This window comes from Limanda limanda, chromosome 8 (genome assembly GCF_963576545.1).
Source record: "Limanda limanda chromosome 8, fLimLim1.1, whole genome shotgun sequence".
Taxonomy (NCBI): domain Eukaryota; kingdom Metazoa; phylum Chordata; class Actinopteri; order Pleuronectiformes; family Pleuronectidae; genus Limanda; species Limanda limanda.
In genome coordinates this window covers 10,634,307-10,660,892 of record NC_083643.1, presented here as the reverse complement: position 1 = coordinate 10,660,892, position 26,586 = coordinate 10,634,307, and the positions used below count along the sequence as shown (strand labels likewise).

The following is a 26,586-nucleotide window of genomic DNA, read 5'->3' as shown; positions in this document are numbered from 1 at the left end:
CAATCACCCAGATTGTTGTTGAACCTACAAAAAGGCTCAGTTTCCTGACCAACCCAAACACACAGGAAAGGGCAAGTACACAAACTAACAGACTGCAGAGGAGAGAACACACCCACACGCACACGCACACACACACACACACACACACACACACACACACACACACACACACACACACACACACACACAGATATAAATGAGCTGAGAGTTTACAGAGCCGTTAACAGACTGGTGTCCACAGGGTTTACACCAGATATCTCCTTTCATCGTACCTGAACGCAGCCCCGTCTGAGCCTTTGAAGTGAGCGGCCTCAGATCACTGCCCTGAACATTAATGACTGTAGAGAAGCATGAAATGATCCAACATCAAATAAGCTCCATTACTGGAGGAGAGGACCCCGAGACCGCAGAGGCAACAACACGACTGACGGCGTCCACGTTGAGACTCCGATAATCCATTCTACACAACCTGCCTGCCCAGCAGGAGCAAACACAAGCCAGTGGGGACGCAGCCAAAGCACGAATTACTCAGCTGGCGTGGGGAGATTCACAATAACACGAGCTTGAATACTGAGAAGCCATACAAAAATAAACTTTACTGAGGTAAACATCCGACATAAAGCACAGTGTTTGCTCGGTGGTCATTATGTGAGCGCTGTATTGCAGCAGTAACGATAATCACCGTTGTAACTATTCTCATCAGCCTCCTGCAGTTTGACGTTTCCTTATTAAGACGCTGCTGTGCCAGTTCCCTGCTGCTCCGGTGAGTCAGAGGAGGCAGGTAGAGAAGCAGCTCTGTGAGCCTGGCAGAGGGAAACAGGTACAGTGGGTGGAGGGAAACACAGAGCGAGCCAAGTAGGGTCAATTACAGGGTTTAAATACAAATCACTAATCACCTCTCAGTGAGGACACGCACATTTAGGCTTCCTCACAAACATTAGGGCTGGTATACACACGTAGCGCCGGCACTTGGAAGCGAATCACAGCTGTTTATAAACAATCCACTGACCCCATGACGTGAACAGATTCACAGCGGAGTAATTTACGAGAGCGGCGCTCCGTCGGGAGATGGATGGTAATGAATACAAAGAAGGAGAGTTATGAGTAACATCTGTGAACGGGACTTCTCGGGCGCCAGGGGCCACGTCGAGCCTTGTTGGCTGCAGCCGTGTCTTTGACAGATCGTTTGGAGACAAAAGTAACAAACAGCTTCTTGGGAATACTTTATCAACCGCAAAAAAATATTGGTGAAAAATGGAGAAAATCCTCCAGATTTATTTTGTGATCACAGGTTTAATTTGGAAAAACATCTACATATCTTCTTCCTGCGTTCACCTCTGCACATGCTGATAGCTTTATTGTTTAAACAAGATTCAACTCTGACAGTCTCATTATGAACAAGTTTTCCGGCAGATGCTATAAACAGATGTTCACTGGGTTGCAGTTTTCTTGGCATTAATATATTTAATTTATGTCGCTCCCTTGTCACCGAGGTCACAACAAAGCAGAGATTGTTTCTTCTAATTGGAAGAAAAGAAGTAGATGAAAGGTTTAAATGAAGGTGGGGTGAGATTCAGATTCACCCTGCCACGAACGTAAATATGAAACCCACATTATTTAGTGACAGGTTCTCGATAATGAGGCGTTTAACTATTTTTGATTGTTAATATCGTGAGGCCAAGAAAGGTAAATGCTTACAATGCATTTTCATAACATTTCACTTTTTTCACATTTTGTTATGATGCAGCTTTGAGGTCTTTGCACATTATAAAGGCCTTATTATGCGATTCATTTGCACATTATTAACATTCTTGTATTCAGTCAATGCAAGCTTTCAGTGATAGTTCTGAGCGATATCGTGACTTCTAGTTTTTTGGACTTTTTCCAAGGTTTTGCATCCAACAAGTTCACATCTAACCAATCAGAATGCATATTGTTGACAACCTCACATTTTGAAGCAGCAGGAGGAGAAAAACTTCCTCAACTATCCAATCTGATACAGATTGAGTTAAAGTTTATTTTTTGAATTATTAAATATATATTTGTCTTGAGCCATTGCTCAGTTTTTTTGTCTTTGAATGGATACGATATAGCCGAGTTGAAGCTAAACTCAAATAACAGGCAAAGAAAATGAATGTGCGGAGCAGAATGTGTTTACAAACAAAAATCTAATTAAATTCTGAAGAAACTCATTAAATCCATCCCGGAGCGGCTGTGGTGGAGTTTAAGCTCCAGAACCAACAGTCAAACTCAACAATCCTTTGCCCATTTTAAATATTGTTCTTTTTATGAATTAGAAGAAGACCCAGATCATCATCGCTTCACGTTGAATCCATCACTTCCCGAGGCGTGCTTTTTTTTTCATACCGCTTGTATTCACTATATCGCATCACACTTAATGTGAATAGTCAGGCACGTCGCTATTCCCCATGTTGTTTATTCATGTTGCCTTTGATGTGCAAAAGCCTTTTAAAATGAAAACAAAATCCCTCGTCAATCGATGCTCAGCAGTCCATGATGACAAAGCTAAATTGCATATAGACACTTCAATGTGACACATTTAGCACGGGTGCCTCCAGAGTCACTGGACCATCTCTGAGACGTTTCTACACCTCATCCACCTGAAGGTAAACTCATTAGATCGGACTGAATGTGGAACTCAATCAGGTTGGACTGTTCACATCAGAAGAAAAACCAATCCAGGAGGTGGAAGCAACCGCCTCAGAGACACCATGGTGTCGAGGCACAGATCTGAGGAAGGCTAAAAAAAAATTATTCTGCTCGACTGAAATTTCCCTAGAGCTCAGTGGTTTGGTTTCCTCCAGACATTTAGACACTTAGAATTGAGGGCAAACCGTGTAATCTTGGTTTCACCAGACCAGTGAAACTTGTTTCTCATAGACCGAGAATTTTTTAGGTGTTCTTTTTGGTAAACTTTAACTGAGGAGAGTTTTCCATCAGACCTCTGCGGTCGTAAGACCCAGATCAGGGAAGGGCTGCGGTGAGGTCATGATCAAATATTGATGCGATTGATGAGGGAGAAAAATAACTTTTCTTTACTTTAGCTGAAGAGCACGACAGGGGAATGAATTGATTTTGAAAGCACTCTAAGTTGATTCACAGGTACACACACACCCACACAGTCAATAAGAAGCAACTACCCATTCATTTCCAATAGAAATAGATTAAAAAAAGAGATCAAAAGCTATTCTCTTCAGTGGCAATGAATCAAGGACAGCTCATTGTGTGTCTCCGCAGCACAATTTACCCTTTGCACTGAACAATGGAATAAATCAGTCACAATAAGAAAAAATGCTTATCAGCTATATGGAAATATATTGAAATAAAGAGACCTGGCTAAATCAGATTTAGGTCCCAGATTAAAAGGACCAATCCAAAGATCAATTAGTTTGAGCATAAATATCATTATGCATATACTTTTTTATTTGTATGAATATTAAGCTGTTTTCGATTGACATTATCGTAAATCAAACACTTTTCCGAATTAAAAATCCAGATGGTCGGCTTCACTCACCTCCAATTTTAGCATTATAAGCCACGCCCACACCACACACACCGTTGTTGGCTGCAGCCGCGACTTCTCCTGCACATCGGGTCCCGTGTCTGCCAAGAGAAAAGAGCGACAGACACACGTTGATGAATAATATTGTAAAGAAACAGAAAAGGCACATGAAAATTTGTAATTAAATTAGTATTTAAACAATACTATAAATGTAGTTTTACTCAAAATACAGCACAGTCAAAAGAGAAGCATGAATCCAATGGAGCTTTTACAACCAGAGCAGATTTCATTTGTAAGTTGCAACAATAAATGCCAGAAAGCCTGAAGTGACTTTCACATAAAAGGCTTTTTATTTAAGTTGTTAAAGAATTCAGGACTTATAGGAACACAGAGGAAGAGAGCGCCGAGTGCTACGATCACAGCACGTATCGATTTCATTTTTCTTCACAGCCTAACAGGCATCACATTCAGAGATGAAAACCTGTCACAGAGTTAAACAATCAAAGATGTGTTGAGAGGCAGATGTCCCATTTGCACTTCAATGTTTAACGGAATAGAAAGCCTTGTCTTTGTTATAGTGTATAGTTAAACCACTATAGATATATATAGATAAAGGTTATGGTTTGTAGTTAATTTGCAGCGATCAGACTTCAGTGACATTTGTAACACATTTTGAGATCAGTTGGCGTCTGTTGCAGCACTTGTCAATTAAATAATCAAAACACACTTAAGCTGCTTTCAGACATGGACTGATTCAGTGGGAGTGAATGTGAGAAGTCAGTCGCTCTCGGTGATGAGGGCCGACACTACGTCGATGTGCTGTAAACAAAACCAGGTGATTTCTGCAGCAGAATTATATGTAATTTTCCTGTTGTTGTGATCGTGTCTGACCAGGTCAATCGTGAGAGTCCACAGATGATTGTTCAGACATGTTGCTGGAAAAACAGCTTTTAAAACAAACACACACAGGATCAATTGGTGTGGAAAATTGTCAACGTCAATACAGAATAGAAGCAGAATCATTGAGGTTTTGATTGTTCAACTCATAAAACACATTTTCAGGGGGTTGAGAGTAAAGTTAAGCACTGAGGTTCCATCAGTGACCGGGTCTTCTCTGCGATAGAACAGCTTGTACTTGTACTGCAGTGCATGCAGTACCTGTGAGACTATAGTCAATACACTGTACTTGCAAGAGTTGTTAAATAATCATACTAGACAGACTCTTTCTTTGGTTTCTCATAAAAGATATAGGAACTCTTTTCTCCAGTTGCTCAGTTCACAGGTCACAGGATGGAGGCTCTTCCAATTCCAAACTTGTCCGTCTAACTATACTTTGACAGTCACCAGCCACTAACGTTCACATGGAATGTAACGTGATATTGAAGGACGTAAACTATTCAGACCCTCATAAATACCTACAGCCAGTCACATGACTTTCAGAGAACAGACAGGTTCCCTATAGAAGGCTGTCGGGGGTTTCAAACACACCGAGACTTCACAAACTTAAAAACTCCAGATCCAGGACAATAAAAAGTCTAAATTGAAACTGAGAAAAGGTAATCATTAGTGAAAAGGAATTAATGTGTCTCATCGCTTTGCCGCGAGATCAGACGGCAAATGGATGGAGTGCATTGAGTGTTTGGCATTTAACATAGGTCATTAAGATTGTCTCCTGATTACAGAGCAGATATCTGATTAGGAGGCTCGCAGTGTCTCAGCCGTCTCTGTGTGAAAGTTATTGGAACAGAGCTAATTGCATCCACAGTTCTGTTTTGGAAGAGCCAAAAAATGACTTTCCTTTTTTTTTGGATCTTCCAACCTCCCCGTTGATGAGGCGGAGGACAAAGTCGTTTCACAGGGTCAATGCACGACTACGCCCCCAGCTGGGATCCTGATTAGACTCTGTGTGTCTCTGTGATATACGACCCACCCGCTAATTCTCAGTTGTGTTCACTCTGACACATTTTAGCGAAAGATCACCACCGTCTTCTTTCTAATTTGTCCAATCTTCTTCCTTTCTGTCTTAAAGCTCATTATTTATGACGTCAAAGGAAGAAGAAAAAAAAAGGATGGCGTGGGGAAAAAAGACATTTTTGCTGTTAAATCTTTCTTCCTTACAAATCATTCATGACGTGATCCGGGACCACTACAGGCATCAAAGTGATTTTTACATAAGCAATCAATCGCCCTGACAGAACAGATTTTTCCCTGACTGATAGGCCCCTACAGAAGGGCCTCAGCACAACATATGTCAGGGTGCAATATATCACAAACCTAATTAAAATGTTATCATTGCTATCGTGAGGTTAAACTTCACAGTTTTACTGCTAACTAGCTCCTTTCATATTGTATTAATGGCGGCGGCGATGATGGCTCCCCCAAGAACAATATATGTACTCAGGGGTTAGATTGGGATTTATTGAACTGAGAGGCCATTTCTTTGCAGCGTTTGAAAGGGGGGAAAGTAATGCAGAGCAAAATGCAACTTGACATTCAGTAACAACCTAATTTACACGAGGGATTCATTACACATCAGTTAATTTAGCTGTCTATTAAAGAAACATCTAGAGTATAGGGAAGCTTGGGGCACAACGCAGTTTCAGTTAATTTGATTCCTGATATGTCGATCTCCGTACAGCAGGACATCTCCGTCTGCATGGGAAGTGGCGTGCAGAGCTTTTACTCAGCCTGTATTGTAGAATCAGAGCAGCTAAGCGGCGAGTACCAACCCACTCATTAGACTTTAGCTCACCACTGGGCTTCTGACAAACGTTTGGCTGACTGACTCCACAGGCTCTTCCACGCGTAAATCACTCACAACACGCTGCAGACTGGGAGCTGAATGGAATCTGTCAGTCACTTCATGCAGCTAACACCAGCGATCCAGTGAGTGACTTTACTGTCTTTACAAAGAAATACGAGTGAGACGATTTAATGGCGCTGCTGGATATGCAGAGCTCAACCCGCTGCAGTTTTAGATTTTAATGAGGCAGATAACATAAAACTGAAAAACAAATCCAGATGAAAGTATATTTGAAAACATCCAAGACATTAACTGCCTGCTCTTGTGATTAAATATTGCCACGGGTCACTACTGCACAACCAGTCTAACACACAGTTTTCCAGAGCAAGATCAAATTAGAGAGATATTAGAGATATTTTTCTTGGAAATTGTGCTTTGAGATGATAAATGCACAAATGTCTGAACTTGTTTGCTGTAGTATGACATTTTGCTGCAAATCAAAGTAATTCAGCTTGCTTTACATCTACATTTGGAGAGCAATTCATTTCTAATAGGTTCATATTCTGTCACATCCTTAAGGGAACAGAACCTGGAAACATTCACATGGGCCAAAAACATGCAGAGTTATGCCTGTGGCCAGATCAGATCAGATCAGAGAGATGTGCAGAAATTAAATATCAAATTCAAGCCTCAACTCTCAATGATTTTGGTTCAAAAACAAATAAAGACCTTCTCCCCTGCAGCTTTCACTCAAACAAAGATGCTTTGAATTTACACATTATTCAAATATCTGTTTGTGATTCAACGAGCCAAATTACAGACCAGCCCGAGTCAAAAGAGGAGAGGTCTTGTGTTCTGTGACGCCTTTAGCTGCTAATGTCTGTGCATCCATGTTATTGTTTCATCCACAGCTTCATAAAAGGCCTCTCTGGTCCAATAGCACAGCACATATCCTCAGACCAGGGGGACTCAGCCAGGACGGGCAGAGTGTACACAGTCAGAGATAGGGGAGGACATTTATAGAGACGCTGTATACATCAAGGAACAGCTGATTTGAATACTATCTGCATGTGCATGTGTGCGAATGAGTGATTGGCCTGGCCTGAATTCAGCTAAGACAGATTAATATATCGGGGGAGGCTCAGACGCGCCCCAGCACAGAAAAGGGTTTATGGGCGAAGCGACAATCTTATCTGTCAAATGTCCATGAAATAAAATGATTTCCGAGAAACTCGAGTGAACGCCTCCGTTCTTCATGCATCTAAAGTAGATTGAAAAAGGTCACAGAAGCGACAACAAATGAGGCCGGGCTTAAGGGTAGTTTGACAATAAAAGTTCAAGTTTTCACAAAGAGCCACTGACAAGACAACAGAAGGCATTTAAAAATAGCACCGCGTCATCTCGGAAGACAAACAATCACAGAACGTGAGTCATTAGTGTGTGAGCTGCAGGATTGTAAAAAAAAAACTACGCGATTTGTCCAAAAGACAAGCAGTGGAGAGAAAAGCCCAACGAAGCTCGAGGCTGAGATAACAGGCTGCTGAACCAGACACGTTCTATTCACTGCAGCCAATGTGACCCGCCTTATCTTATCAGGAGACGCAAACGGGACGGAGCGCTGTAATGTCTTTATCTGTCCTGCGGAGGACAAGGGACCTTATTTGGTCAAGTCATTGGCCTGTCATTTCCTGGGGGATGGAGCCGTGACACTGAACACAATGTCTCTGGGCATGATGCAATGTACTGTAACCACAAGCCATACAGAGTCATTACGGGTGACGGTGCTTTCTATAAATGCAAACAGACACGTCCAGCATTCATTCACTTACTGAATAACTGCACAAAAATCATATTGATTATTGTTGCATCAGTTTTGGTATAATTGTAAGATACAAGTATGAGGTAAAACTTGCTATCACACTTTAACGGATGTTGTTCAGTAGATGAAAAGCTCTAAACTTGCCCAACGGGTTAATGGAAGCTCCAGTGTGTGTCGGTTCTCATTTTTGGGTCAGTGTTAGATTTTCAACATCAGAATAATGTCTCATATTGACAGGGGGGTATTGTGCTTTTGAGAAGTGTTATGAGAAGGGGCGTTGATCCACTCCACATAAACCACATTATAACATGGCCCAGAGTGAGCTATTGCTTTCATTTAACAGTTACCGTATAACTGGCAATATAACAATTCTACACGCATTACAGTTCAAAGCTTAATTTACAAGCTTGTTTATAGAGCATTCATAAAGAATTGTTCTTACAAAGAAATACGCCTCACTTGTTGCCTGCCTGCAGTGTAAGTGAGTTGCTATGCAAGATGGTGACTTACATGCATTTCTTTTTATCTTTTTTTCCCGAGTGCGAGAACGACGGCCTTGAAAACTGGTGAGAAGCCTTTATGTATTGATAAGTGGATGTATGTCGCTCTGTGTGGGTACAATGTTACTCCACTTTCACAGAGATCCAGTTGCCAAGGAGCTCTGGAGCGATGTACGGCACTCATGGCTACTGGCAATCTCACGAATCGTGGTCAGGCACCAATGAGGAAGGATATGATTTGTATTTTTTTTCTGCCTGCTTTGATATATAATATATATTCTAGGTATGGTTTTAGCAATTTACCCTTTTCTCCACTCGCACGCAGATTGATGCTGAATTGTGAAAATGAATCATATGTAATTTCCCTTGAGTGCAGTCCCTATAGCAGTGATAACAGCCTGAATGCCCACTTTAATAGTTTAACCATATAACCAACAATAACTAGTTTCATTCTATAATTTATCTTGTGATGTTAGTAAAGGAGAGAAGCTTGGTTTGGTCTTTTTATTGAATATCCGACCAGACAGTCGAGGTGTTTATGTCCTTTTAATTCACCGTGACAGGGAGCTGGGACTGTGGGAAGCAAAAGGTTTGCAGTGGAAATGGCTGTTTCTGAAAAGGAGATAACGTTTTATCTATATCAGACTCAGTCTTCACAGTTTTCATTTTTCTTTACGCTCAACATTCTCTACTGACGTTGCAAACCCATGCTGACCAGTTTTTGTTGTCTCTGCCTCTCTAGCCACAGAGAGCCTGTGGTGTGATTACACGAGTAACCCCTCAGCGAAGAACTATAACTATAAACGCTGCTCCACTGATTTATTTGTCTTCCACAAAGTTGGAGAGTCATAGAGAGGCCGATTAATAACAGTCAAAACCGCAGGGACATAAAATATCCAGACTTTGAAAATCATAGCAGCTCAAAAAAGACTGGATCTGACATTTCTCAGTATGCAACATGACCAGCATTTCATCAGACGCTCCCTTTCTCCTAGATATCTCTGTCTTTCAAACACCACCACGTCAAGATGAAACCGAGATAACATTGGTTTCATCATTAGTCATTTTTCAGAAAGCTCCCCTGGAGGCACAGAGGACATGACTGTTTTAAGAGGCTGAGTAGTCGTCTTTATCATGAGTAAACTGAACCTCATGAGTAGGTTTTACTATGAGCTACGAGCAAATGAGAAGGAAAAGCACATTATTTTCTCTTTGCTGGCCTGACATTGCTTCTCAAACAGTATTTCAAGCAGAACGATGGATTCCTGTGTTGAGAATATCTGTTTACAGACGGAGGACGAATGCATCAACAGCAAACAGTCATGTAGTGTTTGTGCTGTATATGCAGCGGGAGCGTTAAAACATACATCACAGAGTGTGACGGATGTCTCAGTTATGCCTGGTTAAACTGCAGGATCTGCCGCTGTGCATTGCTTTGTTGGTTTATATCAGTTTTCTGATGGACTGAAAAGGGTCCGTTCCCCGCAGCTGCCAAAAGGATTAGGCTATTTTCTGCTCAGCTCGGCTCAGCTCAGCCTCAGGCAGGTCTGTTCTAATAGTTACACAGAAGTGGAGATCTTTTCATTCCATGGGCAAACACAGCAATGTTGTCTCCAATAATGATCAGATGTGTGTGTTTCAGATTCAAGGTTTTAATGTTTTAGGTTTGAGAAAATGCCCTGAATAACTTTCTACCAGCACTCCTACCAGATATGGATCTAGAATACAGTGGCAGAACTTTGGAAAAGTTGTTCGTCCATCATCATTAAACAGTCACAGTAACATTCACACCTTTGGGCAATATAGAACCTCCAGTGCATTTGACAAGTCCTTATGTGGGAGGAAACCCAAGGAGACAAGGGGGGAATAAATCTAAATCCTCAAAGGAGGGGGCTCGAAATCAATGTCTGCTTTTTTTTTCTTTTACTGTAAGGCAACACGGTAACAGCTGTGCTACTCTCTGAATAAAATATAGTATTACTCTGCTATATGGAGCACTTTTGTAGGAGAGAAAATATGAACGTCTGTATTGTTCAATGATGAGGTGCCTGAAAAGAGAGATGCCCAGAACACCAAATTAGAAAAAGGTCTGCAAAAACAATAAAGGTTGTTGAAATTACTTCAAATACTTCAGCAACCTAACTGGTTAAAAAAAAAGAATCGTTCCACATTGCATGTCTACACAGTCCAATCTTCACACGAGTGCTTTAAACATCCCTTTCATCGGTATCCAGTCAACTGAGCAGAGTCATATCGACGGACTCTGTGTGATCAGTAATGTCTTGTAGAATGAGGTTTGGCCTCGGACTACGCTTCGATCAACAAAGGGCTATACCTCGTCAACAATCTTTAGAAAACAGCAGCCTTCAATCTGCTGCCTTTGTCTGTAGTGGAAAACACAAGCAGGAGAGCAAACAGAAAAGCCAGAGGAGTCGGGTTAAAGAGCAAGGCCCCTGCAGACATCACCTGTGCAAAGTCTGTCAGCCTGTCCAGAGAATAAACAAGCCTCTCCCTACTAGAATAAGCAAGACGAGGGGACAGTGAGTTTGCATTATTCAGGCTGGACAAAAGGGGGCAGCTTTGTAAACTATAATTTATAAACTCGGAGTAAACAGCTCAGAGCATTTATCTGCAGCAGGGGATGGTGTAAGAGTAAATAGTGGAAAATACTGTTCTTGTTTTCTCGCTGTTCTTTACCCACACACACTGTCAAAAGTCAACTGAAGTGTCGGAGAAAACTTGAGTCAAACTGTCAAGTGTCGGGCTCGGGATGACAAATGAAGTCTCGAAAGGCTCACACGAGTTTTGACTAAAGTGCGTTCAGTCTTCACTCGCTGAAAACAAACAAGAGCTTGTTTATCTAGAGAAGCATCAGGATTCGGAGCTTCAGTAAATCGTTATAGATAACACTGCCATTTGTGCTCATTTGCCCATTAATTTAATCTCCACAACTCTAATGACAAAGTTAAAAAATGTCTAAGGAGATTTTGAATTAATCACTGAAATCTCTCATTCATGAAATTATTCGTAGAGGGTCCTTGACAGAAATTACACCTTTGAGTTCTCTTGGTTAAGTAGCTACTAGCTTTGCAAACCTGGATTTGGGCAGTTCAGCCCCTTCTTTGTGGCAGATCCTCTCAGGATCCCTCAGATTGGATGACAAGCCTCTATGAGCTGCCAGCGTCGGGTTTCCCCACAGATGTTTTGGCCAAGCTATCGAAGGACAGTCAGAGAATTGTCCAAAGCCACTCCATTGTTGTCTTGGCTGCAGGTATGTTGTTTCAGAAGAATCATCAGCCCAGTCTGTGATCACATGCAATTAGAAGAGGGTTTTCTTTCCAAGGAAATCTGGTGGCTGCATTCATCTGTCCCTCAATTCTGATGAACAGTCTTCCTGTCACATCCCTCCACAGGGATGGATAGTAACCAGGTGATAGACTGAAATGCTTTGAGTTCAGTTTTTGTCTCATGAAACCAGATAATCTTTTTTCTCATGTCTCATGAGACCTTTGTAACACTCCACGCAGGCTATTTGTCTTTTACTCAAAGTGGCTTCACCAGGCCTGAGTGATGGGAGGTGGTTCTCCTTCCAAGGTTCTGGAGCTTTGTTTATAAAGTTTCAGAGACGGTTCTACACCTTTGACCTGATCTGTTCCTCTCCACAGTATTATATTGGAGGTCGATGGAGAATTTCTAACATCAATCAATTTGACCTTCGTTAGGAATTTTTTCCTGTATTATTAGGTCTTTAAATCCTAATGTATTGCACCAGATAAGTTCGATATCATAACATTCATAAACAATCAGGTTCTGTGTCTCATGGTCAGTACTAAATAAACGATTTCAGCTTTGGATCTTTAATATACTACCTTTTCTAAAAATTATTTTCTCACTGTTATGTTGTCATTGTTACGGATTATTGGGTGTAGACTGAAACAATCTTTTCATTTTGAAATATAAAGCCACAAAACCCTGAATATTTTGTAGCAGAGAGAAAATCACTTTATGCAATTCAGAGACTCAAGTGTTTTGTTTTGTATTTCCATTTAAACATGTGTTCTGCCCCTGAAACTGCTGAGAAAATTAAAACAAAAAAATTGGAGCTCGCCATTGTGTCGGCAGCCATGTCAATGAAGAGCAGTTGTGACCGGCTAATGTGTCAAACACTGTCAGAGAGGTGCTCCTGTATACAATGCTGCTGTCTTCCTCGATATGTGCTCTCCTTTTCCTTCAATCAGATTCTTCCCGTATCACCTCCTCGACGACTGAGGTTTATTACCTCCATACAGACTCCTTACACATGCACGCAGCTGACGTATGGCAAGGCTGTGGATCTGCAGAGCACAGGGCATCGAGGGCAGGCGCTTTTAATTTGCATTCATGTACCTAGACAGCGCTGCCGGCCTTAGAAGCCACATGTCTGGCAGCGTCTGGACAAGGACACGGCGCCTGAAGATAGCATTTAAGCTCATTGCCATTTTCCTCTTTACTGGTGTTGCAGGCGGAATTCAAATTGGATTGAGATTTCTGTGTGATGTTAGCTGAGTACACAAAATACTCAGAGCCCAGTTCAATGAGACTACATTAAAAATGTTTTTTTTTTGTGAAGACAGAAAAAGCACAAAAACATTTAGATTGAGACCAAAAATCTGAGAGCAGAAGTTTTGTGATCACACAGAAACCGCCCGAGCACAAGGAGAAGGACTCAAACCGTGAAGCACGCGGCTTTTGTGCAGTAACAGTATCTGTGAGTGCACACAAACTGTTCCGAGTAGGAGCGGAGCACATTTGCATGCGAGCGGCGGCTATTTGAGAAGAGTGGGCAGGGTTTTGAGAGAGAGCGAAGCAAAATATGACCGTGAAATGAAGAAATGATGCCCTCAAAATAAAAGATCACGCTTTTGGAGAAAAGAGTTGAGAGACGCTTCGTAGATGTGATGAAAAATGAGAGCGAGTTAACAAATGTAGAAGCAAATGATCAGCGTTCTAATCTGTTTCTGAAATGTGAATCTTTCATGAAGCATCTTTAATGGGAAAAAGGCAAAAGTTGGTATTAACAAATTAATGACGGCCTCGTTCAGGACCACGCTCTTGCAGACAGAAACTAAATTCACAGCATGAAAATTCCGAAACATATCATTTGATTAAGTATGTAACCTACTTAGAGTGACCTTGTTCACCTCTTAATAACTGCAGGGCCTCCACCAGCTGTTTAATGCAGGGGCTACCTGTCTGACCTTGAGTAATGCTGTAAGAAATGAAAAATACAGCAAAATTTTACTTGTCTCCCGCAGCGACGGGTGCAGCTGCATTTGCCTTTTTCCCTATTCAGGGCTTTTCTGCTGAGGAAGCACTTTCATGCTTAGAGAAACAAATAGCTATTTGCCACCAAGGACAAAGCTATCTCACAGGGCGAGAGAAGCATATAAACACTTTTCTTCCTCTTTTTTCTAATGCCATCATTCAAATTAGCTATCACACCAATTCCTTCATCCTCTCAGCATTAGGTTTGTATTAGTATTCAGGTGCTGATGGATTGGTTTGGGCTCAAGGACACACAAGGCTGTGTAAAATGTCAGTCATTTTCTAATCAAGGCTGTCACTGTGCAATCTTCCACACAGGCATTTTGATGTCAATTAATGCACCCCCGTGAGAAGTTCCCAATAGGAGCTAATAACGGGTTAGTGTGTGTGTGTGTGTGTGTCTGTGTGTGCGTGTGTGCGTGTGTGTGGGTGGATGTGTGTCTGTGTCTGGCTGAATACATCAGAAGAAGGAAACGTTATGCATGTCTGTAAATGCTTTCAGAGATTCTACGTATTTTCTCAGCCTGTCTACATTCAGTTTGAATATTAACATGTGCTATGTATTATACATCACAGCTGTAATATATATTATAATATAGATATTGTATCACATTTCTTTAAATCCATAAAAAATTAAGCAGGATTAAATATTAATGATTTCCGGATACATTAAAAACCACAGATTGTTTTATGCGAGACCGGATAATAATTCAATATCCTTGTTTCATGGTTACAGATTTTAACGAAATGGTGATAATATGACATCATAGATCTTATCATCTGGTCTATCTTGATATATTTATAAAGGAAAAAATATGTGTATTGTTATGTCTTGATTAATATCCTCAATATAATATTGATCATTTATATTAAAGACGTGCATATTGCTCAGACCTCTTGTCTCTCATTGAGGGTTTTAAAATCTGGAGCATTTGGTTTTACTGACAGGCTGTGGACAGGAGAGGAAATCAATCATGCTGTCTTCCACTCCTAACCCAATGCATCCATATCATACTAATGGAGGAGAAGTAGGAAAAAAACAAGACAAATATTCTCATGATGGATCCCAAATGGATTAACTACCTGGCCTGACTCCAACCGGCTCTCCATCTGCCGCCCCTTTAAAGATAAAGCTTCTCAAGAGTCTGGAGCATCTCTATGGAAAACACCTGAATGACGAGTTTTTACATTTTGTTCGACATGTCATCAGTACAAATGAACTGGCTTCATGAGTAGGGAAAATGCCTGCCACCGACTCTCCTTTTGTTTTTGTTGTCCTATGAATATATTCATATAATCTCATTGTGAGGGGGGTGTGTGGGGTGATTTACATAACTCATTGGATATAATTTGTCTGCAGGTCGTTCCAAACAGTGCCGCTCCACGCTGCAGACATGCCGACACACCCTTGCTTTTTATTCCATGCCCATAATTGATCCAGTCCAAGATAATTGCTCTGGCAATTCCAGTGACATGGGTAGTAGAGTGTGTGTGAGTGCGAATCTGTGCTCTCTGCGATTTTATTATGTGCGTAAGTGTGCCTCTCTGAAGCAGCAGTGTGCTGCAGTCAGGGAGCTGAAGTGAACCAGAGGCATGGAGTAATCCCCTCCAGTAGTGCTTGGTTCCATCAGCAGGACGGAGTGGGATCTACTCTACACTGACAGGAAGGGCCGGGGTCGCTGTGCATGGCCGGGCTCGAGCCGACGGCAGGATCGAGAAACAAGGCCCCTGCTTAAAGGCCGGCTCAAGCTAACCTCCTTCACAATAAATAAATACTGTAGATGAAACAGCCACATTTCAGAGGCAGGAAACAAACGGCACTACGTGTCTAACAGAAGCAGCTTAAAGAGATAAACATTGTGAAAGTGTAAGAAAAAGAAATGTGCAGAAACGGCTGGATTTTCCGACTAAAGTTTCCACTATCTTCTGGAAACTTGTTTGGCTTATTTAACAAGCACAAGAGGATGCCGCACTTTGAAACTGAAGAAAAGAGACAAAAACAAACAACAAACAAGTACAGAAAGACTTAGTGGCAGTCGTCCCAGAAAAGAGAGAGATTTGAGACAAATCCTGCTCTGCATTTCAGAGGCGAGATGGAGCTTCTCATCTGATCCAGGGGGATTGGACTAAGGCGGAGGACCGAAGAGTTTGGAGAGACGAGGCTGGGGGGGAGGAAGGTTTAGGATTCGCCCTCGCTTGTGCTTTAGTATTCCATCATTAAAATTTGTTTTAATGCGATCACCAAACACTGGAAGGGAAGAGCATGAATCACTGAGGGCAAGTAAACAAGTATCGTATTAGCAACAAATAAGTGCCAGAGTAGCTGTGGGGCAGTGCCGGCTGGAACTAAAAATGCAGCCACAGCAGCTTGGCTTGTGTACTGGAGCAAGAAAAATAAATAAAAGGATTGTGCAGAATGAGTGCACTACTGCTTTCAAACTTTTTATAATTGGGTTTTTAAATGTAAATACTTCAGCCATAAGCACTGGACCGTACCAGTTGGTGCTTTCTCATCAGTATCATTCCCTGTCAGCAAACAGTTACTGAAGTCCCAGTCGTACACAACAAAGGCTTGGACAAAGCTTGTTTGATAAAAAGGAAAATCCAAAACCCATATTATTTTTCATTGTGGACTTAAGCCCACAATAAAAGGATTTGTGTCTGCACCGGTCTGCCAAATTTCCATAAAGTTGGAAAGCCCATTTTGAAGCCCAATTCAGGATCACGGCTTTGACTTGATTTACCTGTTCTCATTTCGCTGTGTGTATCTTGGTTGGGGATCAGAGTCTCCATCGTTCACATCATAGCTGGCCTCAGGGTCCTAAGGGTCACATGGAGAAGGGTTAGGGACGTACATTTTGAAATTGTTGAACCATTTTAACAAACCCCCATTAATCCAAGTGATTAAAATACCATTTAACGGACAAGGCCTGGTGCACTAAGAAATATCAATACAACAAGAGGTTAATTTTTTACATGCAAACAGCAGCACGCAGAGTAGAAAACGAGGATTCACATATCATCACACAACTGCTGTGCCACTGCGCACACACACACTCTCTCTCTTTCTCTCTCACTCTCATACACACACAGGTCTGCTGCAGGAGTCACGGAGAGTCGAGTTGCTAGGAGGCTCGGCGAAACCTCCATAAAAATAAAGTTTTTAGAGTCTTAGGTGGGCAGACATCAGCATCACTTTCTGCTTCAGCTGTGCATGTTCCTGCGGCTGCCACGGGAATGCAGTCACTCCGATGCACAAATATTCAGCGGGCAATCACAATAATGAGCCCTCATTAAACGAACCCGGACTACTCAGTCCTTTAATAGACGGCTTTTCTACTGATTTCCACAGAGTGTGGGGTCAGTGTGGTGCGTAGTCTGTAATAATGGACTAATTAGGACACCAATTCTGCCACTTTAACTGTCTCTTCATGCTGTCGGTGATGTATTTATTTATTTATATGCTCTTCTACAGTGTGTGTTTGACTCACATAATTATTGATGAGATCAGGATGGTCTTTCTCGATGCCGTCGTCCAGGATTGTCACCACAACGCCTCTTCCTGTGAAGCCCTGAGCCCAGGCCACTTTGGTATTCAGGTCTTGATGCGATGGGGTGGTCTGGAACAGACACAGATCTGCAGTTCAGCTGTCAATCTGCTGTGACTGATACTTCCCAGAAGTCAAACAGAAAGGAGTCAGTCATTCAGTTGAATCATTTACAAAGATGTGCTAAAAATAAAAAACTTTAACACAGAAAAAAAACACCCAAGATGTGAAAAGGACAATAAGAGTTGCTTCATGAACATGTCAAATCAGATTGTGTTGTCTCATTGCTGCACCCGGCTGAGCCCATTGTGAGCGTCCTACTGTAGTTACACTGTCAATAAACAGACAGAACCTGGGGCAGGTCAGACATCTTGGTGGGAGCATTTGCCTCAAGTGCAAGAGAAGTACGAGACTGCAAGCTTTGAGAGGACGTGGGGGCTAATGAGGGATGGGATACAGAGATACTGCTAGTGATTAGGATGAACAACAGAAAATCCCTAATGTGAAAGGTGTGAAGAGTACGTGAGCTCCAGAGGTGAGGAAGATGGTTGCAGGGGGACAGATTGAGGGAAGACATCACAGACAACCTCATCGGCACCACTGTATAATACCAATAGGTAACAGATCCATGTTCCATAATAAACCAATATGACTTTAAATATGTTATTTGTAGTGTACTACCAAGAGAAAAAAAATACTGGTTACATTTGCCCTCAGCTAAACCGTCTTTGTTTTGTTTTCATGGCAGAACCACAGTATGTAGAAAAACTGTTTAATAGGAGAAAAAGTGTTTGAGTCCCCGGGCGATAAAGAGCTCTAATGCTGAATGGCACATGTGGTTTCAAAACATCTATTCACTGGTGATTTATGTCTGGGATAGTCAAACTTGTCATTAATCCGTTGCAGTGACAGAGGATTTGTGAATATGAAAAAGGAAAAAAGAGGGAAGATTAGGGCAAATTGAAGCATCTCGGAGAAAAGCTGCAAATAACGACACAGACGGAGCCAGGGACATTTTCTATCAATGTTTCACAGGTGATACAGTTTATTAGTGGGTCTGTCCTGACATTTCATTTAACATTCAACCAAGCAATCCTAGGCTGCCTTGCATTATACTTATCATTTGACTGTGGAAACCTTGTGTTGGCGGGGACACTGATTAAACTTCAGCAGACAGGGTTTGTCTAGGAAACAGCAATTCAATTTATACTTATCTGACTGACCGTGTGGGTCGTCGTGTCTGTAAACAGAGAGAATCCAGGAAAGTGGCAACAGCATTTCGCTCAAAGCTAGTTTTTCTACATAATGTTTGGGTCCAATCACTGAGGCCTGAAAGATATTGTCACTCAATTCCAATGTTTTCATGCTTTTGGTTCTTGGTTTCTGGAAGTCATGTTTGGGAAGTAATATCTTAAGTTATTGTTCCTTGCCTCACCAAACCTTTTTTGCCTATACTTGATTTATCTATGACCAATGGCCAAGAGGATATTAAGAGTAAAACATGTGACATGTGAGTGTCATCATAATCATCATCACCATCATTATTACCGTCTGACGTCAGATACCTTGACAAAGAGAGACAGTTCCAGTCATTGCATGGGGTTGGGGAGTGTCAGTTAGTAAAGTTTCAGCAACTTTCACAGACATTAAATCACATTCTTCGCATCAATAGAAGATTTGCTAGTAAAGATAAAAATCATAACAAGAAGCAAATGAGGACAGAGAAAAAAGTGAAAAATACAATAAATGTCCAATGATGTATATGGTCCGAGAAAGATGCTATAAAAAAATGAAATGGCCCTTGACAAAAAAAGGTTCCACACCTCTGTTTTAAATGAACCAGATATTGAAAAATCCCCTCATTGCTACAATTGTCAGCATACAACCATAAAGTCAGAATAATGAGGTCTAGGCTGTAAAGATCAGAGACCGTCACCCACCAGGTACCACTGCTTGGGGAAATCAGGGTCTGTTGGGTCTTCAAACACATCCCTCCTCTTCCTTTTCCTCACCACTTGCTGCTCCATCCACAGGACCTGCAAACACAAACACACACACACACAGACACACACACCCACAAAAGAAATTGAGTTTACACAGTGTCACATGCGTTTGTGTCATATCCAGGGCTATAATTTCAGAAATTGTTGCAAATGTCCCACAGCTTGCAGATGTGGAACAACATGTCCTCAACAAGTAATGACTTGAGAGGCAGAGCTGTAAAGCAAATCTAATTTATTTCACTCCTGAGATGCAGGGTAGGGGGCTTTGAAGTCCTGGAGCATGCTGGGATATGCACCGGCTTGGTAGGGGGTGGGTGGCAGCGAATGATAATATCATAGTTCATGTTATTTTGTTTGTGAGGTTACAAAAAACATCATATATGGTCTCCTGCTTTGATATAATACTAATTAAACAAAAGATAACTATAGCTATTCTTCTCCCTTTAATTTTTTTTAACATGGCATCTGGGTTTTTGCATAGCACAGACATTCTACAGCAGCCTAAAAAAAATGCTGCTGTGAACTGTTATTGTCGGTGATAAATGCATCCTTTGCTGAAGTTTTGCTGAGGATGACAAAGTTTAAACTGGAACCACTTTTGTATCACTCGAGTGAAGCGTGTCCAAACTCGTTTCCTCTACAGCACCCGGCACATCTTCAAAGCACAACTTGTTATTTTATTATAGTTTAGTTCTTTCTTTTTCTTTTTGGCCTTGTTACGCTCAGACTGGATCCTGGTAATGAGGCTTTTCTTGCTTACTTGATTATATGATTACATGCTCTTGTAAACGTGCACGACCTGAAGGAAAAATGAATAGAAAAATGCTCCCAATAGCTACAGATTGTGGTTTTCCTCCAACCCCATAGTGTAAGCCTAAGCCTGGGAGAGTGAAACCATTAACCCTTTTCAAGTCACCCTAGACTAATTAACATTTATCTCATTTCATTACATTCAGAACTGCACATGACCGGCTTCCCTGCACGACTGCACATCACATTATTATCAGAACTAAATTACGGCTGATACATGAACCAGATTACGATGCGTCTGCGGCCAGATATTGTTTGATTTTTTAGTGTTTCATTTATAGAGTCAATTAATAAAAATGATAAAACATTAGCAAATTCCACTCACGGAAAATGGACTTTAAATCTATTTAATTTAAGGTAATGGTTTTCGTTGTGGCACATTTCAGACAGATCACCGACTGAGGAAAACAAGGTCTGATCCATATCCTCCTGTAAACCCAGTGAGCGATGGAGGAGTAAATACAACACAGAGATCTGCGAACCACGAGGTCTGGGACAACGGTGAAGAGTAAGAGGCGAACGGAACCCGACAAAGAAGCAATCATGAGACAACAGGGAGGTCTCCCGCAAAGGCTACACATGTGTTATCCACTGCAGCAATAAACTATTTGTTCCATCTTTCTTGTGATGTCCTGAGGGCTTTCCTGTCTGATGACTAAGCTGAGGGAGCCACACTGGTATTGTCTGTAACAGAGACACTGCAGACTGTGCTTTTATCTATTAATCTGTTTATAGAGAGAGAAGATATGTCAGAAGATAAGTCGATTTTTTGTTATTATCAACACATCGCAAGAAAAGGCTATTAGAAGTGACTGTTCAAATGCTTTATGTGAGCATGTATAAAAAGCTAGATCCATCTTCTGTAGAGCTCCATTGTTGTTCAAACACCATTAATCCGCCAGCGAGTCACAGTTAATGAATAAAATAAGCACTGCAGAATATTTTGTGTTGATCCCACGTTCACTGTTGCAGGAAATGTAAATCAATGGCTCCCAACATAGAAGTCAGGATCCATTTAAGGGGCCAGTTAAATATTAAAGACCTCCGCCATGGAGGTTATGTTTCCACCCGAGGCCGTTTGTTAGTTTCAGCAGCATTACACAAAACTACTGAGTGAATTTCGATGGAACCTGACTTTCCCTTCTCCACTGTTTAAAAAAACCCCACTAACATCCACTAACATCTGGCTTTTTTCTGCAATGGGAATTAACACAATTGGTAATCACTGCAGGGACTAATGACTCTGCAGATGAGACAGATTTTTATTGGCTCCAGCTCCGATGTGCAGGGATGAACACATGACATCCAGGTGAACGCACTGCTTCCTGCTTTATTGTAGATGCTGATATGGCACCTTGTCCATCCGGGCTTGGGTTTATAAATAGCCATGATTTCATATGCAACAGCCATTTTGTCTTCACGTTGTACAAGATGCAACACTGGCAAGACAGTGAGGTGAGAGAGGTAGAAATTTCCAGTAAGTGCATGACGTTGAACATGACTCACCGGGGGAGAAAAACAGAAAGGCTAACTCCTCTGGGAAAATAGTCAATTTCCTTTTTTAGAGGGTTTACCGGCATATATAAAAACTAATTTTGGTGCCAAAGAAGAACATTGGTATTGGGGTGGATCCAGGATTTCTTCATGACTCGTCAAGGGCAAAAACGAATATTGAATACTGGCAGCCTCTTCTTTACACAGTACGACCTCATATGGCACCTTAAAAACACAGAGTGCTCGTACAGACTGGAAAAAAAGGTGAAACTCTGTCGCACAACTGCAGAAAGGACGAGACCGAGAGAAGGATTGGAGAGGAGGAGAGAGAGGAGACGAAGGGTAAAGGCCCTCTGAAACGCAGCATGCAGTAAGCTGACTTACACTGCGGGTTTGAACGAAACCAGCCACCCCAAAACAAATCGATTCCTCTCCCCATAGAGAAGGTGTGGGGTGTGGAAAGGGGATGACAAACAGCCCTCACAGGCATAATGGCAAAAGCTTATGCAGCGGCAAATGTCATCTTGCCACTGTGTGATTATTCAAAGGGGGGTGGTGATAAGCGGCGTGTTAGCACCATGGAGCAGAGGAAGAGAGACAATGGAGGTAATGTCAGAGACAGCGGCTGGATAACAGAGGAGAAATACTGCAACCAGCTCGAAGCTCAACAGCGCCTAATCCAAATCCAACCATTATGTTTTCATTGCCTTTTTTTTTTAATCTGTTTCCTGTTTAGCAGGGGAAGCTGAACCTTTTCTCTCCCCCTTGTTCTGGGGATCACATGCACTCACAGACACAAACCGTCTCACTCGTGCTGCGGTGTTGTTGTTTTGGCAGCGCCCGTGCTCTGCCTCAGGTTTCGTCTGTGCGTTGGTTGTGTGGGTGGATAGGTAACCCAGGGACAAACTGTTTTTCCGTAGCCCGGTGCTCTGAATTGTTAGAGGTTCAAGCACTGTGTTGACTTGAACTGCCGACCTTCCCGACTGAGATGAGCCTGCCAGATGAAATCGCTCTGTGAAATCTCCTAAAATTGGATGAGGCTTTATGTCTCTGTACCTGATGTTAGGGCTGCTGTTTTAAATCCAGGATACTTTCACCCTTATTTGGTATTTACAAATTGAAGACACCATAAAACCACAGTAAACGTCAGTTCTTATCTTCCTGATTAATTCTGGACCATTTCAGCTACACACCAACTGTCCTCCTGTTCCAACAGTGCATGTTATGCCTCATGATTTCATCGAACTATAAAATCCAGTGTTGTGCCTCATTAAAATCCTTTTCAGTAAAACAGACAAGCCCTTTCCTCCATCACTGCCCAGAATAAATCTCATTTGTTGTTGGTTATGGAGCCAGCCAGCTACTAGGCAGACATCCCTGTCTAGTAACTGGGTGGCCCCATAATCGACTCTCTAGTTAACATCCATTATCTTTGACCCCTTACACCACCTGCCTTGGTGAAAGTCACCATATCTCACTAATGATGTCTTGGGGCCGGTGCACCTGTCAGGCAGCACCAGTCCTCTTCTCTCAGCCACCTTGACTTGGACTCAGGAGAAGCTGGAGATTAGTCCTCTGGCTCTACTTGGCAGGTCCACCTTGATACTAATGGCCCTGGAGCAGGACTGTTCTCACGTCCTAACTGCACCGTCCAGGTCCCTCTCAAGTTGCTTTTAAATAGCAGCAATTATAGTTCACTGCCTCCAGTATTTCCTGTGTAAACTTGGCAGCGGGTTGTTGCCAACACTAAAAGAGAGGAAGGCTACCGCACAAATGTACGTGCATGGTTGTTTGCAGCTTCTGTCTGAGTTGACATTGATGGGAAATCTTAAGGGTGATGAAAAGACTGGATTCATCAGTTGGCATATAGCCCATATAGCTCATGAAAGATGTGATGTTACTTGAGTGTTAAGAGTCAAACAAAGCATATTTTTCGCCATTGAATTCAATGTAGGTGAAGTGTTTTGTTTGCAGGAATTGAAGCTTCAAAACCTTATAACAGAGGTATCTCTTAGAAACATCGTTCCACAGCTGTCGCTGTCAACAGCTTTTCGAAAGGTTTTTTTTTTCCCGATAACAAAAGAAAAACCATTTGCTGTGAGCTTTGTGGAGTATCCCTATTTTTGTTAGTAGGACCTTTATGGCATTTTTGCCCACTCTCCTCTGAGTAATATTTCCTCCCTAGTCTCAGGTGTGAATAAATGCAACAAAGTCCATGAACACAGCTTGTAAAAGGTCATGACGTTCTTAGTTCTAACAATGCATTTATATTTGTAACAACCCCACACAGAACTGAAGCTGCAAGTTCATTTGGAAAGTGTGTTTGCTAGGTTTCTCCTCTGCGCATTGATGATTAGATAATACAACCCACATAATGTGAGCTTCTGATTAGTGAGAAAAATAACAATTTTCATATATAAGCCTGTTGTATTAGCAAATCTCTTGATGCCTTCACAACAGAGGGCTGTAGTAATCTTTGAATTTCACATCTAATTACCATTCTTCGCGGGATAAATGCCTTTTCACCAAAGAGGAAATCTAGCAAGTTCTCTTGTTGGTGGCTCAGCTTGACATGCTGAGATCTAAAGGCTGCTTGATGGCGTATAATATAAAATGTAATAATAAGTACAAAGATTGTTAGCCAGAATTATCCTACAAATTTGTTCCTCGTCTGTGCACGAGTTTTAATATGCAAGGAACCTGTCTTAATACAGAAAAGGGTTCTTAATATTCATGAAGGTTAGAAGACATAGTAAGTGCTTTCTGCCCTCCGCCATTCCCTCTTTAGGCTTTCACTGTTATGTTTAAAGTCACTTTCAGTGAAGTTTCTCAAATTTGAAACAATTTTTTAATAATGTCAAACCTTTCTCCTGTGAATAGTGCAAACTTGAGCTGTCTTTCAGACACGCTGGTGACGACCTCTGACCTCAACAAAAGGGCTGTCACATAGTAAAGAAAAGCTTAAAAAGAATTTTAACTTACACGTAATTTGTTCGAGGATATTCAAACACAGCCCATATAGTTGATACATTAGTCATTCTGGATTTCATGACCACTACCTTCTATAGCCGTTTTCAGACATGAACTAGAATTACATTTTATAGGATATTGGGTGAGATGTGGCATATGGATGGAGCATGCAGGATGTCCGACCCAGCGACGGCGCGATAGCCAAAACCACTCAATTCTAGTCGTCTTTCCAAGTTAACAAGTTCTTCAGCATCTTCTATGTGAATGGCTTTCTCATACTGAGCGATTGTATTGTTCAAGTGTTAGAAACATCATCAAGTGAACACATGGGCTCTCTCTGACATGCCACTAGGGGGCTAGCTGCAAAAGTTCAGAGAGAAACTGACTCTTTTACAGCCATTTCAGAAAATTTCTGCAAAATGTTTGGACCTCAGTGCATGTCTGACAGCGGCTTTATGTACTGTAGGTCTTGCTAAATCCCTAAAAAGACATAAAAAACTGTATTCCATTCTGTTGTAATTTGTATGCAGACTCAACCACTGTATTACACAGATTTGCAGAGTATGCCAGGTATAAATTGGTGGATGGGCTGATTGTGAATCCAGGACCAGATGTCCAAATGAAAGTGACACCCGGGTTGAATGATGTTCCTGTTTTTGGATGTTGGACTAATGAATTCCAATCTTCCCCTCTAGTTAACATTTAAGTGCAAACAATGGTTTAACAAGGATAAAGAAAAGCAAGGCCAACAACAGTGACTCTCCCAGCTGTTGTGCTGTTTTGATGGGAGGGTTTATTTAGCATATTTGCAGCTCCACAGCTCCTTGGATTTGGTCAGAGGGACAGATGGAGCGGACTGCAAAAAGATTCAGAGCAGACAAGCTGTCACTGATGTTGGCATTCTGTTCTCTTGTGATACACACACTCATTGCGTGCAATCCAATCTGTCTTCTGGCCTTTTGTTGCTGCAATGAGCTGTGTGCGAGCTGACACCAGTCTTACCTGGGGTTCTTTCTGGAGTCTGATGTGCATCCCCCTGTGGCCGGACAAAGCCCTCTTCTCCACGGCATGATGCCTGAAGTGATAATAATCTCCAAAAACCTGCACAGACACAAAGGGAAAAAGAAATGAGTTCACCTGCTTCGACAGAATAGCCTCATAACACTCCACTGCTCACCAGGGCGTTTGTGTGCACATGAGAAAATGTGTTTATGTCAAAAAGAGCTGAAAACAGACATTTTGACATCACATCTTGGCGATTTCTGTCTATATTCTAAACGAGTGTCCATTAATATTCTGGCTCGTTGAAACGTGAGCGTCTCTTCACTTTATCACAGACGAATCACCTTTATTTTACTAGCACCCATAACCGTGAGTGTTATCCACCGAAAGCGCCGTAAAGACATCATGAGAGTTGTATGATAAAATGGCTATTTTATCTTTGTTTAAATTAAGTGAGGATTTTTATTCTGGAAGCAAACCTGGGAGTGCGCCGAGAGACTCTACAGACTGAAGAAAATGTTAGACACACAAAGAGGTGCATCAAGAGGGAGACATCCATTACACGGCGGCAGATGGACACGACCTGAGTAAAATGATTAGATGCATCTATTAGAGAGAGAGAGCCACTTCAGAGCTATATGGAAGCTTTCTTTGTGATGCTCTCATTGTTTCCTTACACAACCGTCTAATGAAAGAGCTTTTAAGGACAAGTGATTGGGTCACAGCTTTCATCCAACCGGCCTCAAACCGTGGGGCTTTTCGTTTTCTCAGCCCTCCTCATACGTGACACATTGAGCAGCCTGGGCACTCCTCACTTAAGCTGACCTGAGAGCAAGACAGAAAATAAATAATACAGATGTCCAGAGATAG

At 41.8% G+C, this 26,586-nt stretch overlaps 1 protein-coding gene across 5 annotated transcripts in view; it reads right to left on the bottom strand.

Annotated features, from left to right (window-relative positions):
- furinb (furin (paired basic amino acid cleaving enzyme) b) overlaps positions 1-26,586 on the bottom strand; it is a 75,067-nt gene that overhangs the window by 13,930 nt on the left and 34,551 nt on the right. For all 5 annotated transcript variants that reach the window (XM_061076979.1, XM_061076981.1, XM_061076983.1 and 2 more), the window contains exons 2-6: positions 25,717-25,815; positions 19,378-19,473; positions 17,381-17,509; positions 16,634-16,710; positions 3,536-3,624 (exon numbers count right to left, since the gene is read on the bottom strand). In XM_061076979.1, coding sequence (XP_060932962.1) covers positions 3,536-3,624; positions 16,634-16,710; positions 17,381-17,509; positions 19,378-19,473; positions 25,717-25,815 — 490 coding nt within the window. The remainder of the gene's footprint in view (positions 1-3,535; positions 3,625-16,633; positions 16,711-17,380; positions 17,510-19,377; positions 19,474-25,716; positions 25,816-26,586) is intronic.